Source organism: Bos javanicus, chromosome 11, assembly GCF_032452875.1.
Source record: "Bos javanicus breed banteng chromosome 11, ARS-OSU_banteng_1.0, whole genome shotgun sequence".
NCBI classification, from domain to species: Eukaryota; Metazoa; Chordata; class Mammalia; order Artiodactyla; family Bovidae; genus Bos; species Bos javanicus.
In genome coordinates, this window is record NC_083878.1 from 74,322,587 (window position 1) to 74,341,671 (window position 19,085).

Sequence of the window (19,085 nt, forward strand, 5' to 3'; positions counted from 1 at the left end):
GAAGGAGGCAGGAGGGAGAGCAAGAATTTGGCACTAATTACACTATGTGGCCTTGCACACCAAGTTTACAAATAAAGAAATTTTTCTCCAATGGAGCAAGGTTGTGTTGCTAGACCTAGAATACGCGGCAAGTCCTTGAAAAGGATCTATGCTTTGGTGAGTTTCTTACACGTGAAAAACATCTGATTATAAACAAAATGCTTCCATTGTGCTAATCAATTTGACAATTTTGTGATGCAAGCTGTCTTGTCTCAAGGTTACTGATTCAGAAAGGCTTAGACTTGCCCAAGATCAAAGTCAGTGGCAGGACTGTGGTTGGAAACCAGGTCTTTCATCAGTCCAGTTTTCTCTTAACCTCTTATAGCTGGTTACTCATTTGTAGATACTAATTGAGAGTGGTTTGAGAAGGAGTCATGAGTAGTTTGAGTGCTAGGAAGCTGTATCTTCCATTTTAAATTGGTTAAATGACATTCCAGATTATAAATCAGCCTCCTGTGACTGTGAGCTGTGTGACTCTGTACCCTAGGGATCAATTATCAGTGGAGGAGCTGACAAAATTCAGCTTGTGAACGTGTACAGCTGAGAATCAGTGCCTAGGTCATTGCTTCCCACGGGGCCAGCAGAATGCAGAGGGCTCCCCCACGGGGGCATGGTACAGTCACCTTTTATTGTTGTTTAATCAACATATCTTCCCCACAGATTCTGAGATGCCACCCTAGGGGTGTGCGCTGCCTCCTGGTTGAGAACTGTGGCAACAGTGAACCACTGCTGCTGACAAGAAGGTGATAGTGTGGAAAAATGGCTGAAAACCACTGCCCTCAGCTACCTTGGCCTCACAAGTTTTAGCCATCCTCTGAGGTCAAGTCAGCACAGCCCCAGCTTCTCTTCTACTTTGCAAGGGCCAAAAAAGTGGCACCCAAGTTCTTAACCTAGGTTTTTGAGATATAAAAAGCAGATGAAGGAAAAAAATGTCATTTTTACTATCAATAGGTTAGACAATAGAGCTTTATGTGACCCCTGAATGGGCTTGCTACTTTCCTGTCTGAAGGGAAAGCAGATACCAAAGTTTCTGCTTCCGGTCACGGGGAGAAGTAAAGAGAGAATAATAAATCCCCCATATTCAGTCTGTCAAACTTTGACTAGTTCCATCCAAATGAGAAACATGGACAAAAGCAACCATCCACCAACTAGGCTAGTCAACCTGCACGAGGAAGAGCGAGGGGAGAAATGGCAGACTCCATATGAACATTATGTTTATTAAACTCACTCTAAAGAGAGAAGTGGGGAAAAGGCATTCCACCTTCTCAACACGGGATGTAAGGAATTCTGAAGAAGAACTAATGATCCAAGAGGAAGACTGTTCTGACAACAGGTTCAAGATAGATTTGCTTGGAATGGGGAGGGAAGTTGGGATATAATAAAGACGATGTATAAAATCAGGCACAAGACTGATGATGTGGTGGCAAAAGGAAAACTGAGCCATAAGAAATATGGTGTTACTTCCTTACGGTACAAACGGAAAGAGCAAGGCAGGTGACAATCCCAGAAGACTTGAGATTGAAGCTGAACCCTGCTACTTAATGGCTATGCAATTTGGCCTCTGTTTCCTGAATCTGAAAAATTCCTAATGGGAATTAAACAATCAGTTTAAATTTAAGGACCAATTTAAACAATACCCCACAAAAGCACTCTCTATCACCACACAATTTAGTGTGCAATTTAATGCAATCATTATAATGTTTTTTTTTTTCTCTCATTTTATTGCATTATGGAGATGTCAGATCAAGACCTTACACTGGGCTAGGACCTGTAGTACAATAATAGCAGTGTGCATAGGTACCCCTGACTTGCTATCATTGACTATAATGGGAATGCTTTTAAACTTTCAATGTTAGGTATGTTGATTTGTTGAAACTTTCAGCAAATCCTTTGTGTTAGATTAAGGATGCTCCTTTCTGCCACTGCTTAGCCAAATTAAAAAAAAAATTCATATGTGTTTTAAAAAAATCAACGACTTTTTTTCTCATTTACTGAGATGATCATTTTTTCCCCATTGTTACCATGGTGAATTGCACTGCAAGATCTCAAATACTGAACCATCTCTGTCCTTGGAATAAACCCTACTTTGGCATGATGATTTAGTATGAGGGAGATGGCCTAGTTAAGACACCTGGGTTCCAGTTATCTTTCCATCTCATGGCTTTAAAAACTAATCAAATGACTTCCAAATCTGTATCTTCAGCCCCACCTACTCCCCTAAATTTCAGCCCCCTCTGTATCCTATAGATTTGACAGCTCCTCTGGGATGTCTAATAGGAATCTCAAACTTATCATGGCAGAAAATAAACTTGCCTCTTTCCCCCCATCCCTGTTAATGGAAAATCCATCCTTCCATCCCCCTTCTCTGAAGATCTGACTTTCCTGTTTTAAACTGCAAACACTTTCCTCCAGTAGTATTCTCTATCCCTCCTTTCCTACTTAATTTTTCTTCACAGCACTAATCACCTGGCACACCACGTATTTTGTTAGTTTATCAAATCAACCTTCATTAGAAGACAAGCTCTGTGAGGGGAGCAGGGATTTTCATTTTCTTCATGGATGTAGCCCCAGTGCCTGGAATAGTATCTGGGAAATGAATAGTAGGTACTAAATGAATATATATTATCATTGTTAAGAATATTCATTCTTTAAAATAGTTATTGTGCAGTTTCACAAGACAAACCCTAAAAATTCCCAAGACTAACTACAACCTGCTTTTTGAAATTGATAGAGTGACCCTTTATTTGGGGTTATAAAAATTACGTATCAAAGACTGACTTAAAAACCTAGAACTAGCCCATTATACTAACCTTTCTACTTTCATATAAACATGAAAAGTTCTTAATAAAAAGCTTTAATAAAGCTTTCAAGAGATGGTAGGATGAAATTTTAAACCTTAGGCTTAGATGTGCGTGAGTCTTTAAATAGAGTATTTTCTATGTAAAGCCTTTTCCCCAGTTGGTTTTGGGTGAACTTTGAAAGTCTAGCTTACTAAGTAATTATCATTTAAAACACAATTGCCAACATCAGAATATTAAAAATAAAAGCTAATTTAAAAATTAATGCCTATTTTATAAAAGTTTGCAAGTTAAAAAAAATGAACAGGAAATATGCAGCCTAAAATTTAGTACAGGCAGGTGTATAATAAATTACTATAGATTTGAAAACAAAGCAGAACTAAGCAGTGCTGGCTCTTTAGGTATGAGGAAAATTCCAGGTAGGACATTTGTTCTGTTACAGGGAGCCCTTCCTGTTCATTACCTGTCCCATCTGTCCGCTTTCCAAGTTGATTGTCACTCAGCTTCCAGAGGCACTGGTTTTAAAGGCCAATCTAATTTCTCATAAAAATTTCACAAAAAGCCATCTTACTCTTGTTCAATTTCATCATGAATCACTTCTTGGTGGCATTATCTTGTGGGTGAACAACTTGTAGGGCACTCTGTATACTCACTTTGGGAGGGAAAACCAGAAGGGATTGTCTCCCTGATCTGCCTTTTTCTATTTTCTCATTAAGTGTAGTCAGTCCAATCAGCTGATCTTCAGTGGGGAAGTAATTTCTGAGAAAAGTAAAGGATGTAATAGCAGCATGTGTCATCGATAAATATAAAGCTTGATCAGTCAGTAATGAAGTACTACTTTTGAGTAACTTACGTGTGCATTAATTTTTTTTAGACTCCACCTTTACAAAAATGGAAGTATTAAAGATATCTGCTGGAATTTCCCTGGTTGGTCCAGTGGATAAGAGTCTACCTTCCAATGCAGGGGACACGCATTTGATCCCTGTTTAGGGAACTAAAACCCCACATGCCACAGGGCAACTAAGCCCCGACACTGCCACTACTGAGCCCACGTGCTGCAAACCACAGAGCCTGTGCACCACAATGAAAGATCCTGCATGTGACAACCAAGATCCCTTGTGCTGCAACTGAGACCCAATATATATAAAACTGCTGCTGCTGCTAAGTCGCTTCAGTTGTGTCTGACTCTGTGCGACCCCATAGACGGCAGCCCAACAGGTTCCCCTGTGCCTGGGATTCTCCAGGCAAGAACTCTGGAGTGGGTTCCCATTTCCTTATCTAATGTTCCATAAATTCTCCAGATATGTGGAGGCTCACATTTCATGAAAAAAGGGAACAATCAACAGGATAGAATCACGATCTTTTCTTGAACTCTTGGACAGTGTGCAGACTTCCATTAGCTTAACAACCCAGACTCTAGGAAGAAAACTCAGCCCCTGGTCTATCAGCCCGTTTCCCTTATTTCAAACACTACTTCTGAATCTGTTTCTTCAACTGGCAGTTTAATCAATCATCCTACTATGTAGAAGGCAGTGAGTAGTGGATAAAGGAGAGATGTAAACCTCTTTAATAAGCTTACAATTTGGTGGAGGAGAGAAACAAAGTGCCAAATGGAGGCCTCAACACTGCACAAGGCAATACAGAATCTAATCTAAGTGTAGGGTCCAAGGAGGGCTTCATGGAAAGGGCATCTAAACTGAAGCCATGAAGGACGAGCAGGAGGGAGAAAGGAGGAACATTACAGGCTGGGGAAGGAGAATGAATATGGCAATGGAAGTGGGAACACAGCAAATCCAAGAATAAAGGCCAGATCAGTGTGGCAGGATCATTTGCTTAGGGACAGTCTAGAGGGTCATCAAGCTTAAATGGCAGATTTCAGATCATCTATAGGCAAGAATTAGTCACTAACAGATTTTGAAGATTGTGTTAAAAGAGACTTCTGTGATGACTGTGAAGGATGAATGTAAAAGGCATGAAGATAGTTACTATAGTCACCCCCACAGAAAACAGTCCAGAATTCAATCTCTGATCAATAGGCTTAGAAAGAAGATAGCTATGAGGCATTACAAAAGACAACCTTTTTACAATTCAGTTAATATGAGTAGGAGGAAGTTGTTGAAAATAACCACTAACAGAATGATGATGCAATAATTCAGGTAGGGGATTAAGAAGCTATTTATCGGGAGATAAGTTATTTGGTTTAGGGCTTAAGTTTGAGGTGCTGATGGGGGTGGGGGTGGAGGGGAGGCAACGTGGAGGTGGGATCCATCTACATGATAATGTTCACCAGTTGGAAATTAGGGACTGAATCTTGAAGAGAGATCTTGGCTAGAAGAGTGGACTTAAGATGCACTTTAATGTAAGCAGCACTGGGTTCAAGGGAAAAGATGAAATTGTTCAGAGAATACAGGGACTTGCTTCAGAACTATTTCCCTTGCACAAATTTAAAATACAAAAAAAAAAAAATCAGTATTTTAACACATTCAAAATTAGTGCCCAGATTTTATTTTCAAAACAGAAACTCCAACAAGCTTTGAAGGAATTTGAGTTCCTGAGAAAAACTTCGAATTCATCAGGATTCCCAGTCTTTATATGTCACTGTCTAAAGATGCTTTTAATAGTTGAATTGGGAAGTGGAAACAATGGCCGGTTTCATCACAAAGCCCAAGGATGGATTCTTGGGTCCAGCACTTATCAGCCACCTGACCATTTATACAAGCTTCAGTTTCACCATTTGTAAGATGGTACTATGACCTACTGTCATTGCTTTGTAGGATTTTGAAGATCAAATGACATATTGTATGTGAACGTGCTGTACAAACTAAGAAATTGTTAGCACAAGAGTATTAGTGTAGCATATTGCCTGGCAGAGCAGAAGTATTTAACTGATTATAATCATCTCCATTACTAGGAAGGAGGGAACTTCAGGCAAATGTCTCTGCGCTTCCCACACTTCTTATCAGAGTGTCTGTACTACAGCAGCTCATATAAAATGGTATTAATCCTAAAAACTTGGTCTAAGGTTTGTTTTATTCTGTACCTTAGGACCTCTCGGCACTGGAGTGGGAGGAAAACCTGATGGAATATGGAAATTATTCCTTTGGCATTTTAAGTCTTCTTTCCTCAAGCCAATGTCTCAGGTTGGCCACAGATGCTTAGTTCTGCTGGTGGCGCAAACAACCAAAGTTCTGAGATAAGCACCAATGATTAAACCAGAGCTATCCTCCAGCATAGAAGAAAGATTCATTGTCTGCACAAGGATCAAGAGTGAAAGAAAAGTGAATGCTCCTGTGATCTGCTCCAAGAAGCCAAATTTCTTGGCTCACAAAAGGGATCCTCTGCCAGTCCTTTTATACCTGCCCCACAAGGGACCCACATTTTCCAAAGTTCTTTCACACTAAGGGAATGACACTGCCATTTCATGGAGCCTTCACTTCCTGTTAAGATACACAGGGACAGAATGCCTCTCCCAAACTGTCGTGACTCCTGCTGACTTCATGCTAAAGCTCACCCCCATTCAGACTTCCAAAGGGCAGGCTCTCTGCCTGCCTCCAGAGAAGGGGCCTTGTTTGCAAAGCCTGTTTTTAAAAGTCATAAAGTCTGCAGACTCTATATGAAGTCCTAAATCATATAGTCCAGAATAGTTCATCCAGAACTTGGAATTAAGAGTTGGTTTCAAGTCCCAGTTCGTGTGTGTGTGTGTGTTAGTTGTGTTGACTCTTTGCGACCCCATGGACTGAAGCCTGCCAGGCTCCTCTGTCCATGGAATCTCCAGGCAAGAATACTGGAGTGGGTTGCCATGTTCTTCTCGGGATCTTCCCAACCCAGGGATCAAACCCACGTCTCCTGTATTGCAGTCATTCTTTTGTGACCTTTCTCTTTACAACTTTCTCAGAGGACTGCAGAAGTTTAAATGAGATAATGTACCTAAAAAGTGCCTTAGAATTTGTTACAGTGCAAATTTATTTTCCCTGAATTTTTAGAATTTTCATCAGCTCCAACAGACTGTGTAAAAGATACAAAAGCCTTAACTTCTGGCAGGATAGGGCTGTTATGGAAGAGACCTCAGCTACTGGCTGGCACAGTTTCCAAGAGAGGATCCGAAAGCCTAGATCATATTCCTCCTGGAGCCAAAGCCTGATTTAAATTACTTTTCATTCCATTGGCTAACATAACTCTCATAACATGTTTGAGAACTCAGAGCACTGGTTACCAGTTGAAAAGAGTAGCTCTCTGGGGGCTCTTTCCTGCCTCCAGGCCTTCCTTCATATATGCTATTTCTCAGAATTCTCAGGGTGCTCTTCACTGAGCTCCTTCCTCTGCATCCTGCAAACCTCACTTCAAATACCATTTCTTCCTCAAGAAACGTTCTTTGAGTCACCAGACAAGGTCTCACTCACAAAGCAACTTCTAACTCTCCTTTATACTGTGTGTGCATGCTCAGTTGCTTCAATCATGTCCAACTCTTTGCAACCCTGTGGACCGTAGCCCACCAGAAATCTCTGTCCAGGGGATTCTCCAGGCAAGAATACTGGAGTGGGTTGCCATGCTCTCCAGGGGAGTCTTCTGACCCACGGATTGAACTTGTGTCTCTTATGTCTCATGCATTAGGAGGTGGGTTCTTTACCACTGGTGCCATCTGGGAAGCCCTTCCTTTATACCACTTTATCCAATTGTGATTATAACTATGCAAGTCCTGCAATGTGTATATATGCTCTGAGAGGGCAACGTTCACATCTGTCTGAATCCTTCCATATCCTTGTGCCTTGGATAAAGACAATAAAATGTGCTGAATGAGGCCAGAGCTTTGTGCTTCTTCAATCTTGTTAAGAGCTCTTGTGGCAATGAACATAAAGCATATAAAGAAAACTAATTTAGTGCTGCAGAAAGGGTTCTGGATGGAGGAATGCTTCCTTTGGCAGATTTCTCCAATAAAAAAGAATTTATGGGCTTAATTAAATCATCAAGATTCTTTTCAGAGGAGCAGGAATGGTCAAGGATTGAGCTTGCCCTGAATTATTCACTGTATTCAAGTGGAGCAGCTCTTCTGGGAAGAGCAGTTAACGTCAACAAGGAAATCAGCACAACTTCCTATGTAAACGGACAATGGTCCTTTTTCTCTTTGATTGGGAGGGCCCAGGAGACAGTTTCCAAGTGTGGAAACTACCTGAGGCAAAACCATACTTTGCTTAGGCAAGACGAAATTCTTCTGTATCAACCGCACTTTTTCCTCAGTTGTTACTATTTGCTTTTCTAATGCCTTCCCGCCCCTACCTTAAGATAAATTTAAATCAATGTTCAGTTTCATCTAAGAGAAATATCCTTTTTTTTTTTAACCTTATCCTGACTTTTGGAAAAAAGGCTTTGCTTCCCCAAAAGTGTGACTTCAGACAACAGCTACAAAATCCGTGTGTGGTTATGTGTGAGAGTATGTGTGTGACAGATCCCCTCTCTTCCCTCTAAAATCATATATGCTCACCCTCCTTACCCCACTGGCTCCGGGTGGCCAAGTGTTGGTAGATCTGGTTGCCTTAAAAATACACAAACAAGAAATAGGGCCTGATTTTCATAAAATGCATTGCCAAGAAGGAGCCTCAAGTAAGCTTCAACATCTGTGTAATAATAATAAATGTCTGTCTGTAAACACCAGTGACTGTGAGAAGGAGATTATCTCGTGGCCAGTGCTGCCTGGACCAGATTTCCTGGGTCAAGAAACAGCAGGACCACAGCGGTTAATCACCAGACAAGTGGCCAGAGTTAGAACTTCCTCACAGCCTCCTGTCACTGGGACCTTCTCAAATTTCACGGGGCTGGTTCTTATTAGGGTGACTCTGAGGAGCTTTGGCTTCAGGGATCATTTTTTATTATTCTTTAATTATCATTAGTCATTTTGGGTTTTAACAATTTCTGCACGATGTAAGCTTCTTTTCCTCCCTGTAAAAGAAGAGGCAACTCATCGATTCAGTAGCTGGAAAAGTGAATTTCCTGTGGAATGACAGGAATTACATAGAAGCAAGCAATTTTATTTTCCTCAAATGTAGCAATAATTTTAATCTGTACATACATAAAACAAACAGTGCAATTATAAAACCTTGAAGGTGACATGCATACTTTAAGGTGCAGTTGGGATGGGGGAGGATGTTAGCATCTCCAATTTTCCTTACCGTTTTTTTTTTTTAAGTTCCTTATGCAAAAAGCACTGAGTCAGGAAACTTCATCTGGAATGCTGAAGTTAAAGGTGAACTTCCTGAAGTCTGCACGTCTAAGTATCACAAACAAAACAGAAATGACCTCCTAGAACAGTTTGAGAGGGAATAGAGTAATATGGCTGGGCTTTCAAGCTGGGAATGAATGAAATCAGGGATGCATTTTTCTGAAAAACTAAAAGAATGTTTGTAACTGAGTGTCCTATTTCTGTTTCATAGTTGCTACCCACTTGAGCCCTTCCATCAATCTTTTTATTCAGTATAGGTTCTGAATAGATGCTGTTCAATGTTATTTGTAACTAAGGGTGATGAGATGCAGAAAAGAGGACCTGGGAAAATGGCTTCTTCCTTGATGTCTGAGTCTGTGCTCCTCTTCCATTGTTAGTTCTTATGGCCTTTTCTCTGCCATGGAAGCAGAGGTAGCTGGTGCACAATGTCAGATGTTGTCATCGTTCACAGGCCCGGGGCGGGCAGTAAAGGCGAGGGATGGGGGGTCTATCTTTGCTTCTTCCACAACCCCTTTCTCAGGCTTTCCTGGCCTTTCAGTTGGAACTTCGAGAACTAGAAAGTCAGTTCACTGGGTCCTTGACTCAGAGGCCAGGATGAGACAAGACGTGGTAGAGTGACAAGACACAAAGGGAAGATATGGTACCAATTAGCCTCAGAGCAGGATAGAGAGATTTATATTTGCACTGATGAGAATTCAAATTCCCAAAGTCAATCTAAAAAAAAAAAAAGAAGATTTTCCTTTGAGTATTACTTTTTTCTCTGTACAAGTGGTCTGTGCACTTCTGGTGAGAATTCCTTGCACCACTCTCAAGTCAGCTGATTCCAGGGACACGCCGGGGCACAGGAGGCACTAGGCTCGTCTGGAACGGCTCTTTCTGGCAGTGACATTTTGATTTGAAACCCAAAGTAAATCCATACGTGGCATCATGGTTATTAAAATAATGAAATATTACTAGCCAAAGGTAACTGCAATTCAATCAATGTTATATTTTCACACACAGAAATTTAGAAAAATCAAGAGTATGATAATAAAAACCATAAAATTAAACAGAAGAAAATCAATTTCTACAAGAAATCATATATATGTACAGTGAGATTTAAAGGGAAAAATAAGCTACTTGAATCATAAATTTAATTTTATTTTAAATAACTTTAGCTAACCTCAGCTGTTAATACAATAAAAGCAGAAAGAACAGGCTGCCTTTTTTTTCTTCCAGATTTAAATCAGAGAATTTTATCTACAATAATTGACATAACTCACTTCTTGTCCTTCACCCATCTCATCAAAAATTATTGCATTTTCCCCCAAAACTGTATTTTTTTTGGATTCCTCTGTGAATATACTCATTTCGTCCTCATTCCTGGAGGCATCTTGGTTTAAATCCATCTTTTAAAAAAAGGAGAAGGGGTACATATGTGGAGGCAAAATATTCTCTCGAAGCCATCAGATATAGAGTTGCTAGAAGAAGCTGATTGTACACACAAGCTGCCTGGTTGGGAAGGGGAGGGTTGTTGATTCAGAGACGTGTGACAGCCTTTGGTGGACGGACACAGGCCAAACCCCACCGGGCCCTTCTTCCCTGGCAGGGTCAGGACTGAGCCAGCTGAACTGGAGCTGCCATCTTCCCCTTAGAACTCGTCCTTCTGGTTCTCCTCCAAAAGTCTTCATCCAGATAAGAAGCCAATGACTGATTACAAAAATAAGAATAATTAAATTTGGCTCAAGAGAGAGATTGTCCAACTGTTCTGCCTTGTTATTTTATCAATATCCAAGGCCTTTACAAAGAAAGAAACAAAAACATCTCTCAATCTCCCAACAAAAGTGAACTTTTTCTTTTTTTTTTCTTTTTTTTTTTTTTGCTCCAAATGCTAGGACCTGAAGAATGGCTGCAGATTGAGATATCAAAAATCTCAGAAAAATATATAATATATTTGTATATCTCTGTAGGTCTATTATTTAAATTTCACATTCCTTTAAAAGTGGTTATTCAGTCAGTAGCTGCTGAAGGAGGCTCTTCTGCTGGGCCTGGGGGGTCTGTGGTCCTGCCGTGGGTTTTTGAGTTCCCAGTGGACCAGGCTGGTTCAGGTAAGGGTCCCCGCCTACCAGATTCACTGTACACTGGACGTCAGCAAACACCTGAACCTGTTGCACCTGCTGGAACACAAATAAAAGATGTGTTTAGACAGAAGGGTCTGCCCCCCCGGCTTATGAGTGGGTACTACTTGAAGTGGAAACTCACTAGAGCATTCCTCTAGTCTGTAGTCACCACAGAGAAGAACTCTTCTGTCTTCTTGTCCTACAAAAAGAAAATCGCTGCACTCATTTTGCTCAGGGTTCTGGAAAGTTCACACTTTAAAAATAAAATCAAAATTGGAATGGTCAAGCCTCCTACAGGGTTGCCATCAATACTGAAAATGAGCATCATTGCTAATATTGCCAAGATTGGGAAAAGCCCAGTTTCAGCCTGGGTATCCAGTGGTGGGTTTAAAAAATAGGTATATTATTTGGAAAACTGGTTATAAAAGCATTCTATGGATGACTTTAGGAGGGTAAAAAAAATCTTTATGATGTTAGAAAATTAAGGGCTTTAACCCAGTATTAGCAAAATAAAAACCACCACAACTCAGTAACAGGACATGAGTATTATTAAAATTAATGTCCAGAGGATTTGTGTAGTATCTAATATACCTTTACATAGCTTCTTTACATATTACCTTTAGAATTACAGCAAAATATTAGTAGAACAATTTTATACTTAACTTATTTTTCCTGACAGACAGTCCATCCAAACGCATGAGCTGAAAATAACACTAAACTACTAGCTGAGAACAGTGTGAATTTTCCCTTTAACTATCAGGTTGGCCAAAAAGTTCATTCCAGTTTTTCCATAAGAGCTTAATACTTTCAGTAATAATGCACGTATTCCTTTGAAAAGTCTAAGGTTACATAGTTTTAACATTTTCTATCAGGAAAACAAAGCCAGAGTTAGTCTTTACCAACCAGCCTTATTATTAGAAAGTCATTTGTAGAACTGATGAGGCCAGTACCACACTTGTGAATGTTCCAGACCAACAGTGGAGATGCCTCCTAAGGCACCCAATGCATCTGTCTGTCTCCGCAGTTGGCAAACTTGTGCGTGTTTAACAGGTTCAGGAAGTATTTTAGATTAGTGATAGATTTTTTGGGGGTGTCTTTCACCACTAAATTCATGCCAATCATACTCAGCATTTCTGAAAACTTTTCTATCCTAATTGAATAAAAGCTGCTTTCCATCAACCTTAACAGGCCAACTGTCCAATCTCCCGACTATCCAATTTCTTCATCAGTCCAATGCCTGATGTTTTCTCCTCACGATTCACTTGATTCACTTTCACCTCTACTCCACTCTCTGGGATAACGCTGATGGTTCCTGGGCCGAGTGTTTTTGTGTCTGATGAATTAAATCTCTATGTACATTAGTGTCATTTCTCTCCTTGTCCTCCTCTCTCCCCATTTCCCAAACTTTGCTTCTTGTTCCCATAGGCTCCCATTTGGCTTTCTTCTTTTTTGGGGCTCTTCCGTGTGTACCTAACATACACCAGCTCTCTGTCTGAGTCTGTTCTGTAGCTGCCTCTGTGCCCTCCACCCACCTTTGTTCTCTGTAATTTCTCATTCCTACTCTTTTCCCTCTAGAGCTCCAACCTTGGCCTTCATCTCTCTCTGTGTTAACAATTCCCCTGTGTTCCTGTTCTCTCATTTTCTCCATCCCAGCTCTGTGAATGCAGAGAGCCTTGAATCCTCCCCTAGTCCTTCTCTCCTTTTTCTTTCTTTTCTCCTTTTCTGTACAACTATCTTTATACTTCTATCTAACTCACTCCCCAGCTTTCGTCTGGCAAGTGCAAAAACATTAGAGCAAATAGAGATTTCATGATGAGCCACTACAGAAAGATTTTGCTACTGAGACTTAACATAAACACAAACTACAGTGCATTTAGGCAATGGCTGATTTAAAAAAAAATAACACAGAATTTTGTTTATATGTTTCAACACATGAAATACATAAGGTGTTTGTGCCTCTAAACTCAAAAAAAATTGTTGATAAAGGCATGATAAAACAAACGTGAGAAAATTCTGCTCCTTTAAAAAGAATGCTATATTAAAAAAGATCACCTATTTAGAACTTTTAAAAATTGAAAAGATTAAACCAAACTCCCAAAAGTACATATTTCAGCCATTTTTAATTATTGCTTAATCATGGTGCCTCAGACCAGATCTCAAAGGACTTCTGATACTGCTATACCTTCACAGACAGGCAAAGCAATACGAAAACAAAGCTTATGATTTGCCAGGTGAGAGAGGTAATGTGAGAGCTGAGTCCCAGCCTCTGTAAGATCTTCTGATGCAGTTTCTACTTCAATTCAAATACTGCCCCAGGACTTAGGAATTTTGAAACTCAGTTGTTTTAAGTAATTTGTTGAGTTACCCCAGTATATGTCTTTGTAAGTATGAGACTTTTAAAAAACTTCTAGTGAATGAAGACCTCAATTCCCCCAGCACAAAAGCCTCTCTTTACATAGCACACAGGACTCAGATTCCACTGAGGCTCCAACTATGAACACAGTTCCCTAACTGGTTTTCCTCTTTCAGAGCTGGTTGCCCAGTGCTCTTCCTCTTCCCCGTCTCCCCCTTAAGATGAAGCCTAAACTAGGTCTTTCATCACTGTTCCCCTTCAGGAATGATGCTCCACTCGCAGGACTGAATTTGAATCCCTTAGAGTTTAGCATTCAAGGCCCTTGGAAATTTGCCCCAACCTACTTTCCCACTGTTAGTTCCAATGAATTCTTATTACAAACCCTTTATTCTCGTTGGGTGGGTTCCCAGGACTATGCTGATATTACTGTTTCCCTGTCTCTGTGCCCTCTAACTTCCAATCCCCTGGACTTTCAAGCTCATCTCCTTCCCCAGCCTCCAAAACCCACAATACCTTTCTACTCACTTGCCCTGCTAACTGTCCTTCAAGGCCCAGTTCAGTCCCATCTTCCATATAAATGCTCTTCTGACCATCGCCACAATGTCTCCTTTCTTTGCATGTTTATGGGTCTTGTTACTTGTAATCAATTTGCATTTGCCTTTTTTGGTTATGTAACAATTCATGTGCATATGTCTGTATGTTTTATCAGGCCCTAAGTGGTATGGCAGAAAGAGCATGAACTTTGGTGTTGGAAAGACCTGGGTTTGAACCTCAGTTCTGCCACTTTCTTTTCTGTGAATTACATAGTCAAATCTCCTCAGGTTCTGTTTCTTCATCTATGTGAGAAAAAAGGGAAACTGACTCCTTCATAGAGTTATAGTGATGGCTTACATGAGGAGAAGCACACAGTGCCTAACACAATGCCTGGCAAATCATAAGCTTTCTTTCCTCACGTCTTACCACAGTTCACCTAAAGAGCAAACATGTCTCATGTTTCTTTGTTCATGTTTCCTCCACCTTCGCATAAGGCCTATATACTTTTTTAAAATCTTAATTTATGTTAATATAGGAACGTGGCCACCCCTGTTATTTGTATTGTTCTGAAACAAACTTCTAAAAAGAGGCAGAGTACACAACATGCATTCTGTTTTGTCTGAATTTATTGAGCTCTCTTGAGGTATTTTGATTACACACAAGTTTTAGCACTGTGTTTACTTACAAATAGCAATTAGTGGTCACCATTTGTGATCCCTTATCCTGACATTTAATATTGATTAAACATTCTGAAAGTGCAACTCATTTAACCCTCTCATAATCCTATGAGCAGGTTAGTTCTGCTGGTTACACAGCAACTCAGGAAAGTCCCCTAACACGCCCAGGATGACATGGCTAAGAGCAGAGCCAGGACTCACACCCAGCTCTGACTCTCCAGGTCATGCTCTCAACCATGATGCTATACAAAGTTTCCTGTGTATCTAGATAAAATTTGACAGTCTGGGCTTAGGATTGTCTTACTGACCTGGGTTCCATCTGCTTCTGTTTTGAGAAGGTCAGTGGATGAGAGCTGGTTGCAGTAGAGGCCTGTGTGTCTCAGTGCTGGATCATTTATCTATTAAAGGAAGTATAAGACCAAATTACAAGCTAGTTGTTTAAGCTGAAGACCAAATTCCTCAATGAGGAACAATCTCACTGACAGAAAAGTAATGGGAAGAGAGCAGGAATAACAAGCTTAGCAATTTACTATGCTGTCAGAAGCCAGGACGGTAGTTCCCTTCGTAGGAGCAGAGAGAGATGTAAGAGAGTGTGTAAGGGGAGAACTTCTGGGGTGCTGCTGGTAATGTGCTGTTTCTTGATCTAGGTGACAGTTATGAAGGTGTGTTCAGTGTATGAAAATTCTTCTAGTTGTATACTCTTCTTTATATTCTTATATATGGTAACTTTAATAAGTTAATTCAACACTCACAGAAGTTAATTAGCAAAACACTTCTACTGCCAGGCAAGATTCAGTAACAGGGATCAGATTTATCCTCTGCCTGAACCAAAATGTATGAAACGGACACATTCAAGACCGTGGACAAAGGCAATGAAGGAAAGTTGTTCCTAAGGACTGGGAAACAATTGAGGTGAGTCCTACCATGACCCCCGCCTACTGCCTAAAGAGAATTTGAGGACAGTATGAGGACAAGGAACCAGACAATGCCGGGCAGTCTCACTGAGATGAAAGGATATGGCTAGAATTCATAGAGCAGAATATCAGATGAGAGAGTACACAGAGAGGAAACCCCAAAATCTGCAGAGAGTCCCGGCAAGTCTGCAGCTTAGTACTGATCAGTTGATTAATGGATCCATTAACAATTAATGGATCTTAGGAAACTACCCAAAGCAGAGGAAAGATTCATCTGAAAAGATGTACATGGAATAATTCTCAAAGATCACACAGAGTTGGGAATAGGTCCTGATCCCACCAGCCAGAGTGAAAAACATCATAATTCAGGTAGTATCAGGTAGTGTACTAGAATGGTTTTGCTGCAGTGGTAGGGTAAAATTAGCCCTATACTAAATATTGTTCTAGTTCTACTAAACAAAAAAGCAAGACCTGAAAAAAATTCAAACTGTTTATTTCCAGGTAATTTAACCATTTCCCAAAACAAACCTCAATATTTATAGGAACGTAAACAAGGTAAAATTTGCATGTCTGGCATCCAATAAAAAATTACCAGGTGTGCAAAGTAGCAGACTCTGACATAATCATACCAATGTTTTCTTAGGTTAGTCTTCCAAGACAATAGAAATAAAAGCAAAAATAAACAAACAGGAGTTAATCAAATCATAAGTTTTTGTACAGTAAAGGAAACTATAAACAAAATTAAAAGACAACCTAGGGACTGGAAGAAAAATGTCTGCAAATGATGTAACTGACAAAGGCTTAATTTCCAAAATATACAAACAGCTTATATAAGTCAATAACAAAAAGCAAACTGGCAAAAAAAAAAAAAAAATGGGCAGAAGACTTTTAAACAGACATTTCTCCAAAGAAGACATACAGATGGCCAACAGTTACATGAAAAGATGTTCATCGATGCTGATGATTAGAAAAATGCAAATCAAAACTATAATGAGGGGACTTCCCTGGCAGTCCAGTGGTTAAGACTCTGTTCTTCCACTGCAGAGGGCACAAGTTTGATCCCGGATCAGGGAACTAAGACCTGCATGCCACATACCACAGCCAAAACCCCCCAAAAAACAAACAAACAAAAAAAACAACTACAATGAAGTACCACCCACACTAGTCAGAATGGCCATCATTAGGAAGTCTACAAATAAGAAATGCTGAAGAGGGTGTGCACAAAAAAGAGAACCCTCTTGCACTGTTGGTGGGAACACAAATTGGTAGAGAATAGATTTGTGCTTGCTAAGGGGGTGAGGGGGTAGGGGAGAGAAAGACTGGGAGTTTGGGATTAGCAGATACAAATTATTATACATAGGATGGATAAACAAGGTCTTACTGTATAGCACAGGAAATTATATTAAATAAACTGTGATAAACCATAATGGAAAAAAAAAAAGAAAGTAGCAAGAAAATGATCCACAATTTAGCGAAAAAAATCAGTCAGCTGAAACCAACTCCCAAATAATGCAGATGCTAGAAGTGACAAGCAAGACTATTAACAGTTATAATAACCATATTCCATATATTCAAGAAAACAGCAGAAAGACTGAACATGTTAGAGATATGGAAGATATAAAAGGGGTTCTAAGTGCCGAAGAATTGATGCTTTTGAACTGTGGTGTTGGAGAAGACTCTTGAGAGTCCCTTGGACTGCAAGGAGATCCAACCAGTCCATTCTGAAGGAGATCAGCCCTGGGATTTCTTTGGAAGGAATGATGCTAAAGCTGAAACTCCAGTACTTTGGCCACCTCATGCGAAGAGTTGACTCATTGGAAAAGACTCTGATGCTGGGAGGGATTGGGGGCAAGAGGAGAAGGGGACGACAGAGGATGAGATGGCTGGATGGCATCACTGACTCGATGGACGTGAGTCTCAGTGAACTCCTCGAGTTGGTGTTGGACAGGGAGGCCTGGCGTGCTGCGATTCATGGGGTCACAAAGAGTCGGACACGACTGAGCGACTGATCTGATCTGATCTGACCTGAAGTGAACTTCTAGAGATGAAAACAGCAACATCTGAGATAAAAAATACACTAGATAAAACTGACAGACCAGCTATTGCAAAAGAAAAAAATAGTGAATCTAACATTATAGCAATACAAATTACCCAAAATGAAACACATAGGAAAAAAATGACTGGTCTCATATTCCCTTAAAATCTCCAAATCCAGAGAATCAGTGAGCTGTGGTGTAACTTCAGATGGCCTACAATATGTGTAATTAGTCTCTGAAGGAGAGGAAGGGGCTGGTGACAGAAAAAAAATAGCTGAAGAAATAATGGCCAATACTTTTCCAGATTTGATGAAAAGTATATACCTGTGAATCAAGAAGATTACCGAACCCCAACCCGAGCATAGAACTATGAATAAAATCACACTAAGGCATATCATAATCAAATTATCTAAAACCAGTGATAAAGAGAGTAACTCTTAGAAGTAGCTAGAGAGGGAAAAACATCAATCATGTCCAAAGGAACAAAAATAAAAGTGATAGCAGATACCTCATCAGAAATACAGTGGAGCAATGTCTTTATAAAGTATTGAAAACTACCAACCCAGAATTCAGGGAAAAGAATTTTCAAAGATGAAGGTGAAACAACATCTTTTCAGACACATGAAAACTGAAATAATTCACCATCAGCAGACCTGTACTATAAAAAATGTTAAATGAAGATCTTCTGGTGGAAGGAAAATGATACCAGATAGAAATTTGGATGTACAGCAAGGAATGAAGAACACTGGAAATAACTACATGAGGAAATATAAAAATTACCTACTTAAACCTTAAAAAATATAATTGTTTAAAAGTTTTTCAGTAAAAATGTACTAACAACATATTGTAGGGTATATAACATATATATGGTAATGTTCTGACATGACAGATATGTATGACAACAATAGCATAGGAAGGGAGAAATGGAAATAAACTGTTGTGAGATTTTTGTATTTGTACGAGGTGATACAATTGCATTTGAAGGCAGACGGTGACAAAGATGTATACTATAAACCCTAAAGCAACCACTAAAACAACAGGAATTATTTATAGCTAATAAAGCAACAAAGGCATTACACTAAAAAGACAAGATGGGAGAAAGAAAATAAGATGAGAGATTTAAATCTTCAATATCAACATCAATAATCACATTAAATATAAATGATCTAGCTACTCTAGGTAAAAGGCAGAGATTGTCAAACTGACTAAAAAAGCAAGATGCAACTATATAAGGAATACATTTTAAATGTAATATTCTTTTACCTAATTCATTATATTTTTTTATTACTTTGTCTTAATATACGAGAGACAATGAATAATTCTAATAACTGAAAAACAACAACATAATAACAAGGACAAGAAACAATACTATTTAGTTCTTATATTCTGTTATAACATCACTAGGTTGTTGGTTTTTTTTT

General features: G+C 39.6%; 1 protein-coding gene across 9 annotated transcripts in view; it reads right to left on the bottom strand.

Annotated features, from left to right (window-relative positions):
- Positions 1-8,844: 8,844 nt before the first annotated feature.
- NCOA1 (nuclear receptor coactivator 1) overlaps positions 8,845-19,085 on the bottom strand; it is a 218,218-nt gene continuing 207,977 nt past the window's right edge. For 6 of the 9 annotated variants that reach the window (XM_061433132.1, XM_061433136.1, XM_061433134.1 and 3 more), the window contains 2 exons: positions 15,023-15,112; positions 8,845-11,207 (listed from right to left, as the gene is read on the bottom strand). In XM_061433132.1, coding sequence (XP_061289116.1) covers positions 11,037-11,207; positions 15,023-15,112 — 261 coding nt within the window. In that variant the 3' untranslated portion in view covers positions 8,845-11,036. Of the gene's footprint in view, positions 11,208-11,292; positions 11,350-15,022; positions 15,113-19,085 lie in introns of all 9 variants that reach the window. The other 3 variants (XM_061433139.1, XM_061433138.1, XM_061433137.1) reach the window with 3 other exon arrangements.